This window comes from Maylandia zebra, linkage group LG5 (genome assembly GCF_041146795.1).
Source record: "Maylandia zebra isolate NMK-2024a linkage group LG5, Mzebra_GT3a, whole genome shotgun sequence".
NCBI classification, from domain to species: Eukaryota; Metazoa; Chordata; class Actinopteri; order Cichliformes; family Cichlidae; genus Maylandia; species Maylandia zebra.
The window spans coordinates 26,320,488-26,339,601 of NC_135171.1; the positions used below are offsets into that span (position 1 = coordinate 26,320,488).

The 19,114-nt window shown below is 40.5% G+C and overlaps 1 protein-coding gene across 4 annotated transcripts in view; it reads left to right on the top strand.

Annotated features, from left to right (window-relative positions):
* cacna2d2a (calcium channel, voltage-dependent, alpha 2/delta subunit 2a) overlaps positions 1 to 19,114 on the top strand; it is a 178,077-nt gene that overhangs the window by 109,023 nt on the left and 49,940 nt on the right. For 2 of the 4 annotated variants that reach the window (XM_004548657.4, XM_012918484.4), the window contains exons 5-6: positions 3,831 to 3,875; positions 8,774 to 8,912. In XM_004548657.4, coding sequence (XP_004548714.3) covers positions 3,831 to 3,875; positions 8,774 to 8,912 — 184 coding nt within the window. Of the gene's footprint in view, positions 1 to 3,830; positions 3,876 to 3,910; positions 4,908 to 8,773; positions 8,913 to 19,114 lie in introns of those variants that run through there. The other 2 variants (XM_076884121.1, XM_076884120.1) reach the window with 2 other exon arrangements.

Consider the following 19,114-nt stretch of genomic DNA (forward strand, 5'->3'; position numbering starts at 1 on the left):
ATATGACTGTAATCTGTCCCCACCGATGATGGAGCGCTTGTCTCGCATTCAAATGTCAACCTGTCGCAGCCAGCATGCTGAGAGAGCTCACAGATTCAAATTCAGAAGATTGAGCCCCAGCGACCGTGCTCAGTCATAACATGTACCCCTACATTTAGCATCCTTTTATAGGTGCCAGCCATTTTTCAGTCAGAATTGTTATGACGCACTTTAGAAGATGAATTATCTGCCAAGCTCTTCTTCACATATCATGAAATTTTGGGCTCTGACCTTCACCTGAAAGTGGATATTGAAGTTTAAATGTGTAACTACAAGCAATAGCCGAATTTGAAATAGCATGCATCACCTGTGAGAAGAAAACACAATGAAGAAGAACAACCTTTCACAGAGACATTTAAAAAAACAAACAAAGCAAAGATAGGCAAGCATGTATCTGGTCAGACATAAAAACGAGCAGGCATAGGAGCCCTGGCGAGGAGACAAAGTCACATTGTGATCTAGAGCACAGGGGCGGTTTCTATAGCAACAGTAGGCATCTAACCTACGCGCTGCTGCTTTTGGTGAAATCAGAAATTGGCAAGAGGAGGCCGGTATTGAGGAAAGAGAGATTGGAAAAGATGAAGATAAGACGGGGCAGGGGGGAGGAGAAGGGGAGTTGGGGCAAAGGGAGAAAAGAGGAAGCAGATCAAGATAACGGTGAGCGGAGGAGGGCGGTAGGAGATGAGCAGGGGAAGATTGATGTAGGGGAGTGGCTGGAGATCATCAGCTGACCTCAGTGTTTGTCTCCTGAATTTGTTGGTCCACTCAGCATGATAGATTTAATTTACTGATAGCACTGTGTCAGTGGGAATTTCTCCTACTTTGTGTGTTTCTGTTTTGTGGGTATGTACATGCAAGCTATAGTTTGCATGTACACACCCAGTTTCTGTAGACATAAGATCATACATTTTTTCGTGCATGTGTAAGCCAGCCGTGTGCAGAGGGCAAGGAGATCAGTGAGGGATAATTGCTGGCTTGGTGTTGTATGAGATGTGTGTTTAACCCAGACCCTGAGCCCGTGGAGGCCTGTGACCAGCCACAGCAGATGGCCATGTTACCCTAGTGAATGCTCAAAGGGTCATGGTGGCCTCGGACCCGTCTTCTGTGCGTGCTTGTGAGTGGTTGGATGTGTGGTGGAGTAGGCAGGCTCTCATAGTCAGGAGTTTGATTTTTGGTGGTGTTTGTGATCATGAATCCGATTCCTGATGGGTAAATGTCTGTCCCCACTGGCTGCTGCCTCTACCACAAGAGGTCGAGCCTCGGCGCTGTCCAGGATGACTCACATCTCTGGGAACTTGGCCATGGGAGGCCAGACAGAACCTTCTTATGACTTTTAACTCCTTTACTTAGATCTTGTTTGCCAAAGTTGCCAAAGGCTCTTTGTCATGCAGCTTGGCTCGAGCTGAACTAAACAGTGAGTTTGGGCTTTTAGGCATTAGCAGTCGCTGCAACAATGTAAAAGAAAAAGGGTGTGCTTGGTTTTTAGGAATACAAAACAATGCTGCTGCAAAACAGGAATGCAGCAAAACAATCAGGATTATGATGTTTACCAGCAGCAGGATCATAACAGATGTGATACGAATATCATCAAAAAGACAGAAAATTAACTGTTAATTTTTTTTTAAATGAGCCTCAGAAAAGCTACACTACTCCGTGGCAAAGACTATAGACACTTTTCTCCTTAAACACAATACTTCATTTGGAGTTTGATGACATTGGCAGAGGCTGCTGTTCAAAATAGCCCAGATGCATTTAACCAGGTTGAGGTCTAGTGACTGTATCGTTTTTATGAGTGTTAAATTAGTGACCCCTTGTGTCCTATATGGAAGTATGTGCAACTGTTATGTAGTCACATATTTAGTTTTTACATTTGAATTACCGTCTGACCTAATAAGGGCTACATAGAAAAACAGCAGTTCAAATGGTAATCGGGAAGTAGGCAACTACAGTTTGAGTAAAGATGCTGGACGGTGTCCCTTGGGTGTGAGGAACCAAGCTTTTATTTACAGGAAGCAGTTCTGAATAATGACTTGTAATGCCGCAGCAGTGAGAGTAAACTCTTTAGAAGCATGGGACCAGTCTAAGCAGGACTGGGCTCCGGATCAATCCAGCTGGCAGACACAACAATCCTGTTGCTTTGCCATAGTCCCTCTCTCGCTCTCACTTCATTTCTCTTCTCTCTCTGCAGAGGCATGGGCTATTTTTAGCCCTGGCAGCTCTTTCCCCACTGCACCCAACCACAACCACCCATCGCTCGTCCTCTCTCTCTCTCTCTCTCTCTCTCTCTCTCTCTCTCGCTTCACAATTCATCCCTTCATATCAGCCTGGCCTGAGCCTCCAACTTAACCCAGTGTACTCCCTGAAAGATCTGCTCTGATCCTCCACTCAGCTCCTTTCCTTACTTTGCTCACTCCTGATGTCTGAAAGAGCTGGGCGCCACAGGGAGTGCTGGTAAGTTGAGGAGATGTGTCGGGAAGGAAATCCTGTTCTTCCTCTCTCTTGTCCTCTCTAATTTCCCAAACAAGCTGAGCCCAGACTCACCCACCCCATGTATGGTGTCAGCTTGAGTTTTGATCTTTTTTCCTTTTTTTTTGGTTTTGTTTTGTTTTGCTTTTTTCTTTCTTTGATGGATTGTTTGGTACTGAGCTGATGACTGACTAGCTGATTATCGCTGCAGGCGTGCCAAGACCTCGGCTGTTGTGTGTAGAAAGGCTTTTACATTGAAAGAGAATGACGGGATGATGAGCGCTGGCTGAAAGAGAGGACCTGTCCATATAGATACATGCGAGTGTATAGGTGTGTGTTTTTGTCTTGAGATCAATAAATGCACAGAGCACCTGAGAGATGCGAATAATTATGTACCAAACAGTAGGAGTAAGAAAGAGCCTAATAGAAACTGAGTAAATTAATCAGGCTGACTACTCATTGTTTAAGACTTTGTACACCTGTATAGAAAACTCTATTTCTCTGTCAGCTATCCTCCTTCATCAGACCATGACCAGCTCTTACAGTGTGGGCGAGGCGGTCACTGGGCTGCCCTTGAGAGTGCATCCTCAGCCAGCCTTCTCATGATAATGAGGCAGGCCACACGGATCCTGGGCGATACACGCAGCCCCTGCCCGCCCTCACGCCTGCCTTTGTGGGAGATAAGCATGCCATTTCACTGAAAAAGCGCGGCAGGGAAGCTAACATCCTGGGAATAGTGCCAGGTAAAGGCTGAAAACTGAATTTGGGGCTTCAGCAGGTGACCACAAACTTTACTTGTTAATTAAGTAATGCAAATAAATTTTCATTCTTTTCCTTTTTCTGTTTCTTCCCTCCCACGAGAGCTGTTTGCCTAGACTGAAAACACAACCAGCAGAGGTTGATAAGACTCCCAGAGAGAGTAATGTTTTGAGTTTATTTTTGCTCGCACACGAACCACTTTATTCCATGTTACATCTGAGCTCATGCCACAGCGCCACACAAGGGGACAACAGTTTCCACAGCACCAGAAACTGTTCCTATAGCGTCTCAAACAAAGCGCAAACATGTGCCACGTACATTTGCATCTTATTAACAAAAGCATCGTCCAGATGCAGCACATCCTACAGCTATCTTCTCACCTTCTCATGACATTCCACATCACACTACTCCTCTGTGTTCTGTGATGCTGATTATATTCTCATGCTGAACAGTGTGATTGAATATAACCATGAGTCTCTTTACCTTACCACCACAGGTCCGGGCTGATATAGGCACTGCTATATCTTCTCTCATCATCTTTCTTTTTACTTTTCTTTTCTGTACAGGAGAATGCCATTTCATACTACGATTCCAAAGCGGATTCAGACTATGTGAGTACAGTACGGACTGCTACCCCCTCCCACGCACACGTCTGCCTGCCTTAAACCCCAAATCCTACCCACTCAACTTCCTACCCCTGCCACCGTGTCCTGCAACCCTACCCCATCCTTTCCCTTCTTGGTGTTGATGCACCCCTCCCTGCCTTCCCCTTCCTCCGGTCATAGGCCCCTGGGCTGTCTGTGTGCGTTAGCGAGGTGACACTGCTATATGGTGAGCTGGTGTGACAGAGCAGGGCTAGGCTGACATGCATGTGACAGTGATTTTAGATGTCCTCCCTCCGGTCTAATTTCCAGAGTTTTCTCCTTCCTCTGGACCACGATGGTTGTCAGACCTCTGTGCTCATCGAGACACCTCAGACCTAAACACAGGTCACATCGCAGTTTCATACAGTGGGAACAATTTCTATCACTCGTGCCGTTCACACTGAAGAATATGAGTGGCATTCAAAGAAGCAGAAAAGCCCAGCAAATCATTGGTCTCACCAGGCCGCCACTCTGGTTGCAGCCTGCAGTTCCTCCTCAGGATGGGGTGCACTTGGAGCCCGTGCCCACTGATTGATTAAGTTTCAAGGAGGAGTGCAAGAATCCTCTTTAGATCACCAAAGCACAAAAAAAGGATGGGAAGAGAGTGAGAAAGGGAGGCAGAGGAGCAATAAATCATGATGTGATTTTCTCTTTGTGCACGCCACTCCCTTGATTAATGACACAGCGCTTTAGGGCCTGTCAGCGCATCTAATTGGAGAACATCGGTCATCATTAACATGGCACGCTGAGGCCAAACCAGCGACACACCTCTGACCCCCACATCACCAAGTCCACAACCACCACCACCCCCAAAAAAGACAGGATAAGTCAGGCAGAGGTCATTCCTCTCTAAAATCCCAACAGTAGTCCACCAGTACTCCCTTGTCTGAATCTTGATTCCTCCCTCGATGACTTTTTCTTTCAGTTAAGCTCCACTTCTTGAGTAAAAACCTTTTAATGATAGAGCAATGGGATGTTTGAAGACTGTTTTCAAGAATGGTAAGTAACTGGCAGGCTCTTTTCTCTCTTCTACACTGTACCCTGTTAACTTCTCCTGTTGTCAGTGTGCGCTTGATATAAATGTGGAATGCGATGATTCATTTTAAGTTAAAAACCGGTCATGTCCCAAAGCATGTCTGATGTTCATTCTAATGTGGAAGCTGAAGAATGTTTTATTTGCCTCTTTAGATATGTTCAGCTATCGAGCTTTTTAAATAGCGAGTTTGTTTGGATGTGAAATAACACTGTGACTTTTGGGTCCCGTGTGGCCGTGAGTTAAAACACTTGTATCTTTGCAAAAACAAACAAAAGCAGCTCCCTCTCACCTCCTAAAAGATTATAAGATACGCTTCGGCAGAGAGCAGACAAAGCATCCCGGGTGAAAATGCAAATATTATTTGGACTGCGTGATCCCGCTTTCAGCACAATACTTATATCTGCCTGGCTGAAAAATATTGTCAATCATGTCTCACTAGGTTGTAATTTACTTGGAGGACAAGCATCAGACACATAAAATATATTATTACAAGTGTGATTAGTGTAATTGTGACTCAAAATTGAAATGGTTTTTCACAGTTTTTCAGATGTGACGTGCAAATGCAAATAGCACTACTTGTTAAGCATGTTAAACATCTGTTTAGTGCTCATATTGTTGCTTTCTGTGAAGCAGCCATTGTTTAAAAGGATTATCTTAGTCTTAGGTTATCATAGTCTTTTTTTCTTTCCCTCCACCTAAGCACTCTCTCGTGCAAGCACATACACAGGGTCACAAGCAGTATGTCTCAGGTTAGCCCTGGTTGGCTGAAGGTGAGATAGAAAGAAGCTTTAAAATGTCATCTCTGGCCTCTTCAATCTTTAATTAAACCTTGAGAACAGGTAGATAAAATTAACAAATTGGGTAATGAATGGGGCAAAACAGGTGGTGGATGGTTGAAGAAAATGAACCAATCAGTCTTTCCTGTGTGGATTTATTCAGCTCCTAATTAGACACTGCCTTGGTTAATTATGATTGGGCTCTTCTGAAGAAAGGGGAGGAAAAAAAAGAGGCTCCATGCCCGACATTGACAGAATTAGTGTCACACTGAGTGATAAACAAACTCAAAGTTAGTGCCGCTGAAAAGCCAACATCCCTAACCCAATCAGGTTCACTGTTGTTTGATAGTCAAAGCTCAAAGCATTTCAGATTCACAGCGGAAACAATATGTTAAACTGACATGAATCCAGCAGACATCTATTTGCTATCAAACCCCTGTGTAACCAGTAATATTATAGTGTGATCATGCTTTTACAGTAACTAATTCTTATGTGTTTTCCTTCTTAGAAAATTACCTCCCTCTTTAGCTTAGCCTCAGTTTATTTTTCTTATGAAGTTGGAACATAAAAAGCCCCATTAAACCAGGACAAGAGGACAACATTATGTGTATTGTGTATTTGTTGTTGTTGCCTGATAGTGTAAGAATTGTGTTTGTAACTTTTAATGAACTGGGAGTGTTTAAAGAGAGAGACTTTGAAAAATCCTGGCACATGCCAATGTGGCTGACATAGGCGGTTGCCTGTGTCAGGGTTACAGTAACAACCTATCAACAAAAACAGGTTTTTAATTACAGTAATGAACATAGTGCACCCCCTGAACTGTCAGTCACAGGTTGACAATATGAAGGAATAAACGGTGCCTGCTATCAAAACTGATACATGTAATCAATGCACAACAACATGCGCTCTATTCATGCTGCCAACTCAGTGATTTTTTTTTTTCAGGGAAAAAATACAAAACAACTCTGAACATCAGGGTTTTTCCACATTTCAGCTGCAGCACTGGTTAATTGGTGTTACAAAGAGCATAAAAAAGCACACACAAGCTTGTCTATAAAGGAATTAATCCTGGTTGTGGTTTTTGCTTACTGCTGTTTGTAGGTGTCTTTCTTTTGACAGTATTAAAAACCTGAAGCTTCACAGGGTTACCTCAAGCAGCAGGATCCATATGAGCACTGTGAAAATGAGAGAACTGTTTGCATTTACAATATGAATTATTCCAAAAGTAGACAGAATAGAATAGGGCAAGACTCGAAGCTTTTACAGACAGGATGCGTTCAATCATAGTTCTTTTTACACCGCAGCAGAACTTCGCTATTTTATTACCAGTTTACTAAATTCAAAATATTTTTCACGTGAATTGTATTTTTATAAGTCTTTCCTCTTAAATTCAAACTCAAAATTTGTGGTAGACTTTATTCTACATTTGTTGTGTGCAACAGATCTTCAGTATAACTAAACAGAGGAGGTAAACTCTCTAATATTAAAGAAACAATGGGTATAGGTGACCTTGTAACAAAAAACATTACATTGTGCCATGAGTTTAAGTTGAATTAGTAATTTAGTTAGTGGAACTAATACTCATTATTAATTGATTTTCTAAAACATTGCCAGTTAGGTAAATTAGATTTAACTAGACACTTTTTTGAGAGGTCATTAGTTTTAATGTTTAACTATTTTAAAAACACAAATAAAGTAGTGGTCTATGGGTTAAATATCATATGTGCAAGCATACTGTATATTTCCCAATGTATATTTTTCCTGTGCTATAATATATTATTTATAGTAATGAAAACTTTCCCCTGAGCTGGGGAACAATACTCACAATACTCATCGTCTCTTCTGCTGTCTGTCAATGGGGCTTCAGCAAAGCTATCGCTCGGCTCATTTCGACAACAGTTTGTAATTGCATTTTAATAGTCAATTAAAGTGTGCCCATCAATCAAATTTTGCTCTGGACGTGGGGTTTTGATTTAATTTCTTCAAAAAACAACCTTTTTTTTTCATGTCAGGTCCAATTAACCCGTGCTGCTTTATCAAAGCGATGCGATGTGAAATGCTGCTCTTTGGCTATTCAAATGCACGAAGAATGATCTGAGATATGAGTTTTTTGTTTTGCAAGCATTAAGTGAATGAAATCAAATGAAGGATCACTAATAAAAAAGGAATTAGAGAAGCACGATGCCTGAGTTTGCTGAGGGTTACTTCTGTATCACAGGTTGGTGCATGAGTACACATAAATTTAATATTTCTTTTTGCTTTGTAGCAAGGAGTCAACGACGTTGACTTGTCAGCTTTACCTGTTTTTTAGAAAGTGCATCTAACAGGGCTTTAGAGGGCACACACAGTAATATCAGATCAAGATGAGCTAATAAACAGAGTCAGGCGGCAGGCTTATATCTTGTTTTTTTCACAACCTAAAATCTCTTCATCCGGTGTTAACAGGCACAGATTGTACTACAGTGATAACTTATCAAGATAAAAAGCTCAAATGTCAGTTTAGCTCTTTTTTTAATATTCAGGCTCTCTTTGATATCTAGAGTTCCTAATGTAATATGTGTCAAGCTTTCTCATCTTTACTCTCGGCGCTGAACATGCTATAAGTAGAAAAATTAGATGCTAATTATTTATTTCTTTAAATGTTAAATGTTCATCGGTGAGAGAAGTGAAACAGCGCTGCTCTCGTTCGTCCTGGCGGTATACTAAACCGTGATTAAGTGGTGCTAGGTGCTAGTTATTGTTGGGGTTAATTTGTGCGACACCTCATGTGTCTGAGATTGTCATCAGGAGTACTAATGAGTACCTCCGTTTGGTGTCTGCGCTAATACCTGCTATTGTTCTCCTACGAGAACCGAAGCATCTAAACCAGGAAGCAGACAATAGGTCCTGTAAAACCACAATAAGCGAGGTGACAAAATACGGTTCTACATTAGCGTGTTTCTCCATCTTTTTCCTGTCTGTTCTTATTTGTGTTCTCACTTGGATTTGTGTGTGTGTGTGTGTGTGTGTGTGTGTGTGTGTGTGTGTGTGCGTGTGCGCGTGTGTGTCTGCAGACCGAGGACGGGGAAGAGGAGAATCCACTGGAGACTTCATCGTCTTTGGAACTGGAGTTTGTGGACGATCCCAATTTTAAAAACAAGGTCAACTACTCTTCGAGTGCAGTCCAGATTCCTACAGACATATACAAAGGCTGTAAGTTACAACTTTTTTGCTGCTATTGTTTACATTGTTGGTATGTGTGTGAATGGCCAGTGTGAGATGGTGGCGAAACGGTGAAAAGGAAGGCAAATTCATAACACTGAATGCACCTTCGGATTTGCACAGCTGCCAGCAGCTTTCACATATGTGCTGGATGCACCAAAAGGCCTGTTTTTCGTAGGTAGCAGTGGGTCACGGATAGATGACAGTCTGTTTTAACTTGATCTCTCTTCTTTTTCTCAGCATGTTAACACAATCTCTCCCTCCTCCACTTTAACACACTAACATGATTTTTGATGACAGTCACTCCCTCACACCAGATCTGCACTATTATTTTTTTTTCCTTTTGTCATGAGTGGGCACAGTCCCCCCTGCTCATGGACCTTGCCCTTCCTGCTTGGCACTGTCCTGCCCTGTAGACATAACACTCTCCTTACTCTGTCGCTGCCAAATGGACAAAAGCGAACACGCGCACCTTCCGGGACTCTGATTTCTCTTGGCATGCTCCCTCTGTTATCCACCTCTAACCTTTTGGATATTCTATGCCTGTCTCTTTAAAGACTCAAAAACCACAGCATGTGCAGACAGACAGCCATTTTCACAGTGGCAGCTCCCCCCCCCCCCTTTTCTGTTATTGTCTAGCTCTTCACTGTCTTTGTTGAACAGGCAGTATATGGCACCTGTCTGTAACAATGCCCTCCAGCTGTGTCTCCAGACAAATCTTGTCAGAATTAGACACTCTTGGTTCAGGAGGAGATGTCAAAGGCCACAGCTAACTCACAATAGAGCAATCAGGCCTGCACATTGTTCCCGGAGCCATTTTGTTGCAGCTCTGGTTCCCCTGACTGAAGATATGAGTCAGAGAATAAAGCCCTCTTGATTGAGGCTGGTGGAGACTACAGGAGTAGAGTGGTACTGTGCACAGAGTTAGTTTTTGCTCCGCTGTTCTGTGGAAAATGTTTACTATTAATGTTGTTTAGTTAGCTCCCATAGTGCGGTCTGCTGTGCAGAGATTACCAACTGCAGACTTTGTGCCAACTCCATTATGAACATGTGTGCTGTGTTTTAGCTGCGGATAAATACACAATTGAAAAACACGTTGTTAAACAAATGTGCATTAATTCTTTAAAAATGTCCTGGAATCAGTCTTTAGATACTAAAGGTAGAGCTTCCTTTAGCTAATGTTAAAAAGTAAATTCAATCTGCTTGATCTATAAAATCCTTGCAGCTCTTAGAGCAGGAGTGTCCATCTAATATTACATCATGGGCCACACCTTGTGAAGCCAAGTGTGTCATATTTGACACATGAGACATTTTTTCCCCAAAAAAGCCAAAAGAAATTACACAAGCAATAAATTGCAAAATTGCTATATCATATTTTTTATTGATGTAAGTTAGAACTCATATATTTGAATTACCATCATTATTTTAATTTCATCAGAAAAGAAGTTTTCATGGTTCAAGCTTGAAAGTGTTAAGCGGACCAGACAGGACAGTGAAACTCTCCTTTCTTACAGTGTAAAGACTTTTAAATAAACATTTAATCTCTCAAATATCTTCATATAAAAAGTGCAATTTTGTATGTCTCAGTTTTTCGACATGACAAATGTGTAAAATTACTGAAAAAGTTCTGGCAGCTCATTGCCCAGTTTGGTTCATTCACAGAAGATAGTGAAAAACAGAAACCTTTCTGTCATTTAATTGTTTATCTATTGCTTAACTGCGTTGGTGTACTATGAATGACAATAGGTGAGGTCTTTATCAACAGTAAAAGCTGTAAAACTTATCAAAATACCGTTAACAGTTTAAATTTTTGTCATGTTCCTGGGTCTGTTGACTCAGCGTTTTAAGTTTTAGTTTATTTGGATGTTGATGTTTAAGTTCTTTAGGTTAGCTAAGTTCAGTTGTTTATTAGATTCCTTTTGTGTTTTTCTACCCCTGTGTTTAAGTTTCCCCGAGCCCTTTATGTGTTTCATGCTGCGTGTCTTATCTTGTCAAGTTCGTATTGCCATGTCTGCGTCTCATATTTCCTGTTTTATTTTGAAGGTATGTGTCCTATGTCAGTGTAGTCAGATTTGCTTCCTTTGTCTCGTTATGTCAGATTACTGTCAGCTGTTTCCCCGTGTGTTTCCACTTCCCCTAATCACCCTTGTTTAGGCTACGTCCACACGTAAACGGGTATTTTTGAAAACGGAGATTTTCTGTTTTCGTTTTTTTTTTTTTTTTTTAAATCCCATCCACACGTAAAGGCAAAAACGCTGCTAGGAACATGCCAAAGCAACGGGTGGCGATATATACCTAACCGTGTAGAAATGTTGGCCAATCAGAAGTCTAGAAGCCTCGGTGGGAAACAGTAAACAAAGATGGCGCATAGAAGCAGAACCGAGTCCTATGTGTGGAGGGACAGTAACTGTGTGTGTATATGTAAGCATGTAAACACTGCAGAGAGTAAAATTAACAGTAACAGTATTTTGTCTAAGTCCGCCATTGTAGAAATCCATTTCACCGAAACAATAACGTGGCGCACAGCGTTGCGCTGCATTTTCTCCGTTTTCTTCGTCCACACGAAAATGCAAAACCTGAGTTTTTGAAAATGTCCACCCTGGCAGGAGTTTTTAAAAATCTCAGTTTTCAGTGACCGAAAATGCCGTTTACGTGTGGACGAAAGGATAAAAACGCATAGAAAAATCTACCCGGGTACCTGTGGACGTAGCCTTAGTCTGTGTGTTTCTGTTCGTTTATTGTCAGGTTGTGTTGTTCTTTGTGCCACGTTTCCATGTTCCATGTATCTTTGTATCCATGTCAAGTTTCATTTCTTGTTTTTTTTAATGTTTAGTTTCTCCAGTTTAAGTTATCGTTTAGCTTCATCTCTGCCTTTTGTTTTGTAATCTTTTACCAGCCTTAATAAACGGCTCACTTTCTGTTAACATTCAAGTTTTGTTCCACGTTCCTTGGTGTCTGCATTTTGGGTCCTCTTCGTCACTCCACACAGTCTGCCTCTCCCAGACTTTGACATCTATGCCTTCCTTCACTTTTTCCAAAGCCTTTGCTGGGCTCATTCTGGCCCCCCGCCTTATGTTTGATACCCTGGTTTTGCATATCGCTTCAGACGAAGCTGTGGAAAGTCAGATCAACCAGCTTCTGACAATTTAAAGACACAGCTTTATTGATTTTGACACCGTTGTCTTAAATAAGAAAACGAAAACAGAAAAAAGTGCTAATTTATGTTAATTAGTACATTGTTTGACCCTTCTGTGCTGCTGGCAAACTGGTGTACTTAATCACAGTAAGAAAGTTAAAAATAAATAGTTTATGTGGAAAAAAATGGGCAATTTTACCCTGTTGCCAGGTGATTGCTAGGTATGTATAAATCAAAGCTGAGTTAGTGTTAGCGCTGTGAAATTAAAACGATAAGATGTTTTCATAAAGTGTTGTAGCTGCATAAAGGCTAAAAATGTGTCATTGCCAGGCAATTTATTGGCGTATAAAAATATAATATATATGCTGAGTACAGATGAAGTCCTGACAAAAAGTTTTTACTTTTTGAAACGAGGATCAATCTTAAGGTAAAGTGTGTCACACGTGAGCACAGTTCAACACTGTATGTGTGTTGGTGTAGTCTCCTTTTAATGTGTGTGTAAACTATCCACATGTATATGTATGAGTAGATAACTACTGAGCTGGTGGAATATTTTAACTAACACTTAAAGGAATTTACATCAAGTTTTTATGACGGCTCTACAGACACGGTCAGAGTGGATTGTTATCTATATGTCATGCTCTGCTGTGGTCCTACCAGTGGGAGCCTGCAAGGTGCCTTGGATGTCTGAGGAAACTAATGTGGGCGGTTTGTTGTCCTCTGGGTCTGAAGTGCAGAAACATTGTATGTGGGTAGATTCAGTACTTATTTCTCAGGGGAGGCCAGAGGAAAAAGAAAACACTAGGAAGAACAGTGTACAGTCCAAAGAACAGCATAATGTTCAACAGTTGATCGAAGATAGTGTGCTATTTATTAGCATGCATGCCCTGTGTAGTTGAAGTAGCTTGCTTTGATTTGCACACATTGTTAATGCACTGAATAAATTGACTATTTTACAGAAAATGGCAGTTTGTATTCTCTATTGCATCCAAATGGGTGTCCTTAGAGATGGACTTTGAGAGAGGTGTAGATAGAAGAACAGATAGAAGGAAAAGAGGTGAGAGGAGAAGAAACACTTTAATAATAGAAACCATTTAGTGAGGGGAAAAAAAAGAATTTTCTTTCCTTTTTTTTTATTGTGATCCTTTCAGCAAGTAAATGAGGCGAGGTATGCGTCTTGGTTTGATTTGTCTGCTAGGCCCCATGTCCGTTTATTGAGATTGAGAGTGTTCCCTGAGCACAGTAATGAACCATTTTATGATTCATTATCCCGCTGCTGATTCCTGCTGCCAAGTCTGCAAACTTTCTAATTAGCTTAGGTCAAACATTCATACAGTTTTCTTCTAATTATCATTGCCTATTACAAAATGGACATCACAACACAACCACTGAGGAATAAACTGAGGTGGCTGGTGTTGCCCATGGAGGAAGAGGTTGCAGAAGTAGTGGGGTGCTGCAGGGAAGAAGGGCTCTCATAATCTCACATAACAAATAAGCACAAATATTGATTAAAAAATAAGTATAAAAGCAGTGAGAGGATATATGCAGGGGTTAAAGAGGCCCATAATGATCCAGAACGGCTTTTGACACCTTCACATAACAAGCAATTAAATCTGGTAGGCAGGTTCCTGCATATTACTGGTGAATGAATGAATTTTGCGTGTGCTGCAGCCCAACGTTGCTTTCAGAGATACCTGCTCAGTAATAAGAAAATAATGAAATGATTGCATTTTTTTCTCATCCCTGTGATGTGTTCATGGTGCAGATGTAAAGTTGCGGTCGCTGTACTTAAGCGTCTAGCTAGCTAATGAAAAGGCACAAACATAAACAGAGTGCATTTTTCTAAGTGGCAGCTAATTTCAAATGCAACTATTCACGCAGCTCAACTAACATCAGCAAACATGCAAACTGTTTCTGTGCTGTCGGTCACAAAGATGTGCTGGTGTTTGTTCTGTGTAGGGGTTAGAAAATCAGCAACAGAGCTCGTGACACATCTGCTTATATGTTGAAAGCACTTGGCTAAATATACAAAGAGCAGTAAATAAAAGTTGATCACAGACTCACAAAAACAAGTTATTATGTGACTTATTCCTTACTAATTCTTTTCCCATGCTGCATTGCTCCCCCCCTACATATTTATAAATAGATAGATAGACATTTGTGTTCAGTGTTGCATGTTGAAATTTGAAATTATAGGATGTTATAAATTAGACTTTTTTTTTTAATTGTGTGCAAATGTGTGTGTATTGTACACATAATTTGGGAATACATTAGTGCTAGTTGGAGAATAAGCAGCCACTGTTCCCAGCAGGGAATAAAGGAAACCACCACTGAATGTGGGAAGGCCTTTCATGAAATTTGAAGTTTAAATCCACCGCATGCTGCTTCTTTTCCAGCAGCCTAACGTCATCTTGTCAGTTTGCTATTGTAGTCAGGCACAGTCACAAACTTGGTTATTAGAAATGAATGGCTACAACTGGCTGATTGTGTGTGCAGATGAAAGAGCAGAGCTTAAATGTTCTGCATGGTACGATTAACCCTCCCACCCCATCCTCCACACACACACACACACACACACACACACACACACCATAGCCATTGTTACCACCCCTTTCTATACTTGGTTGTCTGTCTTCCACCCACTGCTTCATTCAAAATTGCAAATTTTGCTTTGCACTCAACCGATATTTTTTCAAAGTACGCCATACTTTTTAAGGCGAATTTTCTACCATTTATGCAGCCACTGGCTGCATTGCAACCTTCTGGGTGTACCCAACCTGAGATAACAAATTGCTTTTATCAACAACAAAGGCGAGAACAAAAACCTGGTTATAATGAAGGTTTCTTCCTGTTAAAATAGAGTTCTTTCTCCCCAGTGTCAACGAGTGCTTGCTCATAGGGGATTATCAGATTTTCCCTATAAGATAAACATGTCAGGTGTGTTGTACAATGGTTTTTCTCATCTGTTAACAGTGTCAGTATAACAGCGAAATAACCATACCTGCTTTTATTCCATCAAATTTTTTATCTTTTCTCAAAAGAAGCAGATTTCCCTAATATTTGTTATTTTTATTCTGCAAATTCTGCTTGGATCAGCTGGCTGCTATATTTGTGGCATTTCAAAACATGTTGCCAACATTGCTGAGTGCCCTCTGGTGGACAATCTATGCAATGTCAACACTGATAACAGGGTTGAAGGGTGTTTTTTTTCCCCCCATTTCTCCTTTATTTAATTTAACTTTGCTTTATGTTAGGATGACACTTTTCATTTATCAGCATTTATAAATGCTTTTACAAAAAGATCAGTAAATGGCTAACATCTGCAATAAAATCAGCCCACTGATTAATCGATCCACTTCTACTTGAGATCTGAGCACGCTGTTGTTAGCGTCAAAAATAAGCGAAAGACCCACCTGTGCAAGCTTGATTTTGCTTAGTTTGGTCTCTTTTAGTTGTTGTAGCTACACATTTTTATCTATTTTATAGTATGCTGTGAGGCTCTCTATGATTTTTCTTCTTGAAACAAGCTATATAAATACATTTGACTTAATTACCTCACAGTCTAAAGCACCTTTTAAATGACTGCAGTTTTTAACTTGCACTGTATAAGTAAAATTGAAATGAACTGAATATTTATTTGCACACTAATACATTTCTGTACTTCTCAGACTCTGAAGTAAAATGCCTTTCTTAGACATCAACAGAAATTATCCTTTGGAGAATATTCAGGAATAGTATAAACTATAAACAATGCGCAATTGACAACATTTCCTTAGGTATACAATTTAACAGGAGGAATTACAGTTTTTTGCCTAAACTAGCTTCTTCTGCTCCTCACTGTTTAAAAGTTACAATACACTAGTCTGTGGTTAGATCCGCTCTGGAAAGTGGTGATCCTGTTCACCTCTGCAAACGACAAATTTCACAGAATGTGTATAATTTGCAAACTTTAATGTGCATCAAATATATAGAAGTGAGCATCAATGCAAAAGAAATATTTGTAAACATCTGTCAGTCAAACTGCTGCTGATGTTGAAAATGAACATGGAGAGGTGTATATGAAAGGGTCATAGCTGAGTTCTGGCTCAGTTTTCTTCAGAAAGGAAGAGGAAATAATAACGACCCCCGTTTAATTTTGTCTTTGCGTCAGATAAGTTTAAATAAAAAGCTACATTTGTCATCTTAAAGCAAAAAACTATCACGCTTGCGATTTGCCTCAGTTAAATGTAAAATGTCATCGCTGTCAGTGAGAAGTTATGTGTGTGTGTGTTTGTGCACATGCAGTACATGCGCTCTTTATTTGTTTCTCACGCCCCAGGTTCCTTCCAGTAGAGGAAGCTTCGCTGTCAACTTGCTCACACCACACTGGAGATCAACTCAGCCCCTCTCAACATCAAACCAGATTTAAATGTGTGGAAAAGAGCAAAAGTGATTTGTGGGGAAAAAGGGAGAAAGTGGGGAAAAAAGAGGAAGGGATTTAAAGTTAAAGCAAAAAAAGAAGAAAGGCGTATAAACACTGCGGGCTCTATTTTGTTCCCAAATTTACAGGCTCCATCTCTCCGCCGACCCCTCCCCGATCTCCCCCATCCAAACCCTATAGTGTGTGCCCATTGAAGGGGCACTATCATTTACCTGCACACTAATTAGAACAGTCAGCACAGCAAACTCCACTTCACTCACCACCAGGCTCACAAATTACATTTCATGTGTTTGTTATTTACTGCTCTTCTTTAATTAGAAAAAGTATTTGGAGGAGCATTCTTGAGGTACGGTGAAATGTTTTCCTCTCCCCCCTGTTTTATTCTCCATACTGAATAGTCGTCCCTCCTCAGAGAAATTCTCTTTTGTTTCACTCTCTATAGGCACTTTCAGACCAATCTGTTTATCATGTCTGCATTGCATGGGCCGGGGTCCATTGTGGTTCTTGAAACTGTTTTTAGATTCTTTTTTTATGGTCCTAACATAAAATAGGTACATTTCCAGCATAGGAGTAAATTTAAGCGATGCAGGTGTACTGTGATTGGTCCATTGGGGTATATTTACCGCTCAAAATTCATGAATGCAGCAGCAAGAATAACTGTTTTAAAAAGTGTTAACCATATTAAATGACTTCACACAGCACCTCTTAATGTTAGCCTTAAGATAAGAGCAAAAAATGAGCTGACAGTGAAGTCAGGCTTTATTGAGATACGACAGAGGACTCATCACAGTAAAACAAAAATCTTAGCTGTCAGTTTCCCCGAATTGCTGCTAGGCATCCACTACACATTAAAGCAATGTAGAGAGAAAATGAAGAGGCTGCTTTACCGAAAGATTCAGTCACTGAATCTGGTTACTAAGTTCACTTTGTTTTACTTGAATTTTATAGTACCCCATATCTAGCAACCACTTCACCATACAAGTTTTTTTTTTAAATTGATGAAAATATTGTATTTACGCTGGTTTTATTTAGCTTTTTGGGTTTCTGCATGATTGTGTCTTTTGTAAAGCAAGCCTTCACCCACTGTGTTCCTTTCTTAGGGTCTGCCTTCGAAAAGAAAATAGTATTTGGAGCTACCATCTTCACTTCTGTTGTTGCAAGTACCTTCAATTTATCGTTTTACTAAGGTTATGCATGGGGATTGGAAAAAAATACTTTAGCTGATGATCTTGCGAGCTCAGTGGTAACGCTCTGTTTGCACCTCCAACTCGATGGCTTTTAATCTGCACAGAACTGTGAACAGAGTGTTGCATCGCTGTATCTGGAGATAAGTATGGAGGACGCTGCAGAAACAACAAGAAGCAGTCTGAGAGCACAAGCCTCCACCAAGGAAGCTCACCATCTGGGCAGTATTTACTTTTAAGTTGCCGTAACGATCAATGGCAGTAAGAATTATAGTTTTAATAGTTCTACATAGGATTATGATTAAAACTTTGGCCTTCAGATCATTCTATTGACCTTGTAGGAGAGGTCAAAGGTTAAATGTAATATGATATTTTAAATTTTTAATGCGGTACTTGTGGGGCGATTGTGGTTCAGGGGGTTTGGAAGTTCATCTTGTAACTGGAAGGTTGCCGGTTTGATCCCCAGCTCTGTCTGTCTTGGTTGTTGTGTCCTTGGGCAACACACTTCACCTACTGCTTACTGGTGATGGCCAGAGGGGCCGATGGCGCGATATGGCAGCCTCGCTTCTGTCAGTCTGCCCCAGGGCAGCTGTGGCTACAACTGTAGCTGCCTCCACCAGTGTGTGAATGTGAGAGTGAATGAATAGTGGCATTGCAAAGCGCTTTGAGGATCTGAAAAAGCGCTATATAAATGCAATCCATTATTATTACTTTCTCTATATTGACTATGCACACCACATTTGAAAGAATCATAGCTTCTAAGTTATAAGGCTTTTCAAGGCTTTGTCAATTTTCAACTAATAAGCTATTAAGTCGACCCTGAAAACCTTGGTGGATATAAACCAAATCTTAACAGATTGTTAACAAAACGCCACTCTACATGATAAAAAGAAGGGACAGGAAGAAAGCAGGAGAGAGGAAGTAAGAAAAAGGGGGCATATGGAGTAGCAATTTGGGTTGACAAGACGAAAAGCAGGAGAAGGCAGGCGGTGGATGCATCTGAGATTACCTTGAACTGTGCAGGAAGCTTTTTGTTTCTCACTTAATGTACATTTAGTATGCTTTTTTTATTACGTGCTCACTGTGAAGTCTTGAAATTATCCAACAATATTGTTTCTCAGCATACACATTGCTAATGAATTTTGTAATTGAAACGCTTCAAAAATGTGAGCACGACAAATAACATTTTATTCATCTGAATTGTTTTGGTATGAAAACAAAAAAGCTCACAGGTGGATATCTGAAAGTCTAGAGAAAAAACAAACATACCATTCCAACCATTTTCATGGTTCGAACCCATTCTTACAGCTTCAGCTTTTACAATTTAGTGAAATACCTGAATACATAGTGCGTAAAAAAAACAAAACAAACATATTTATATTTTTCTTACATCTTAACCCACTAATATTTCCATGCATATCTCGGTGTTTTGCTTAATGAAAACAGTCTACAG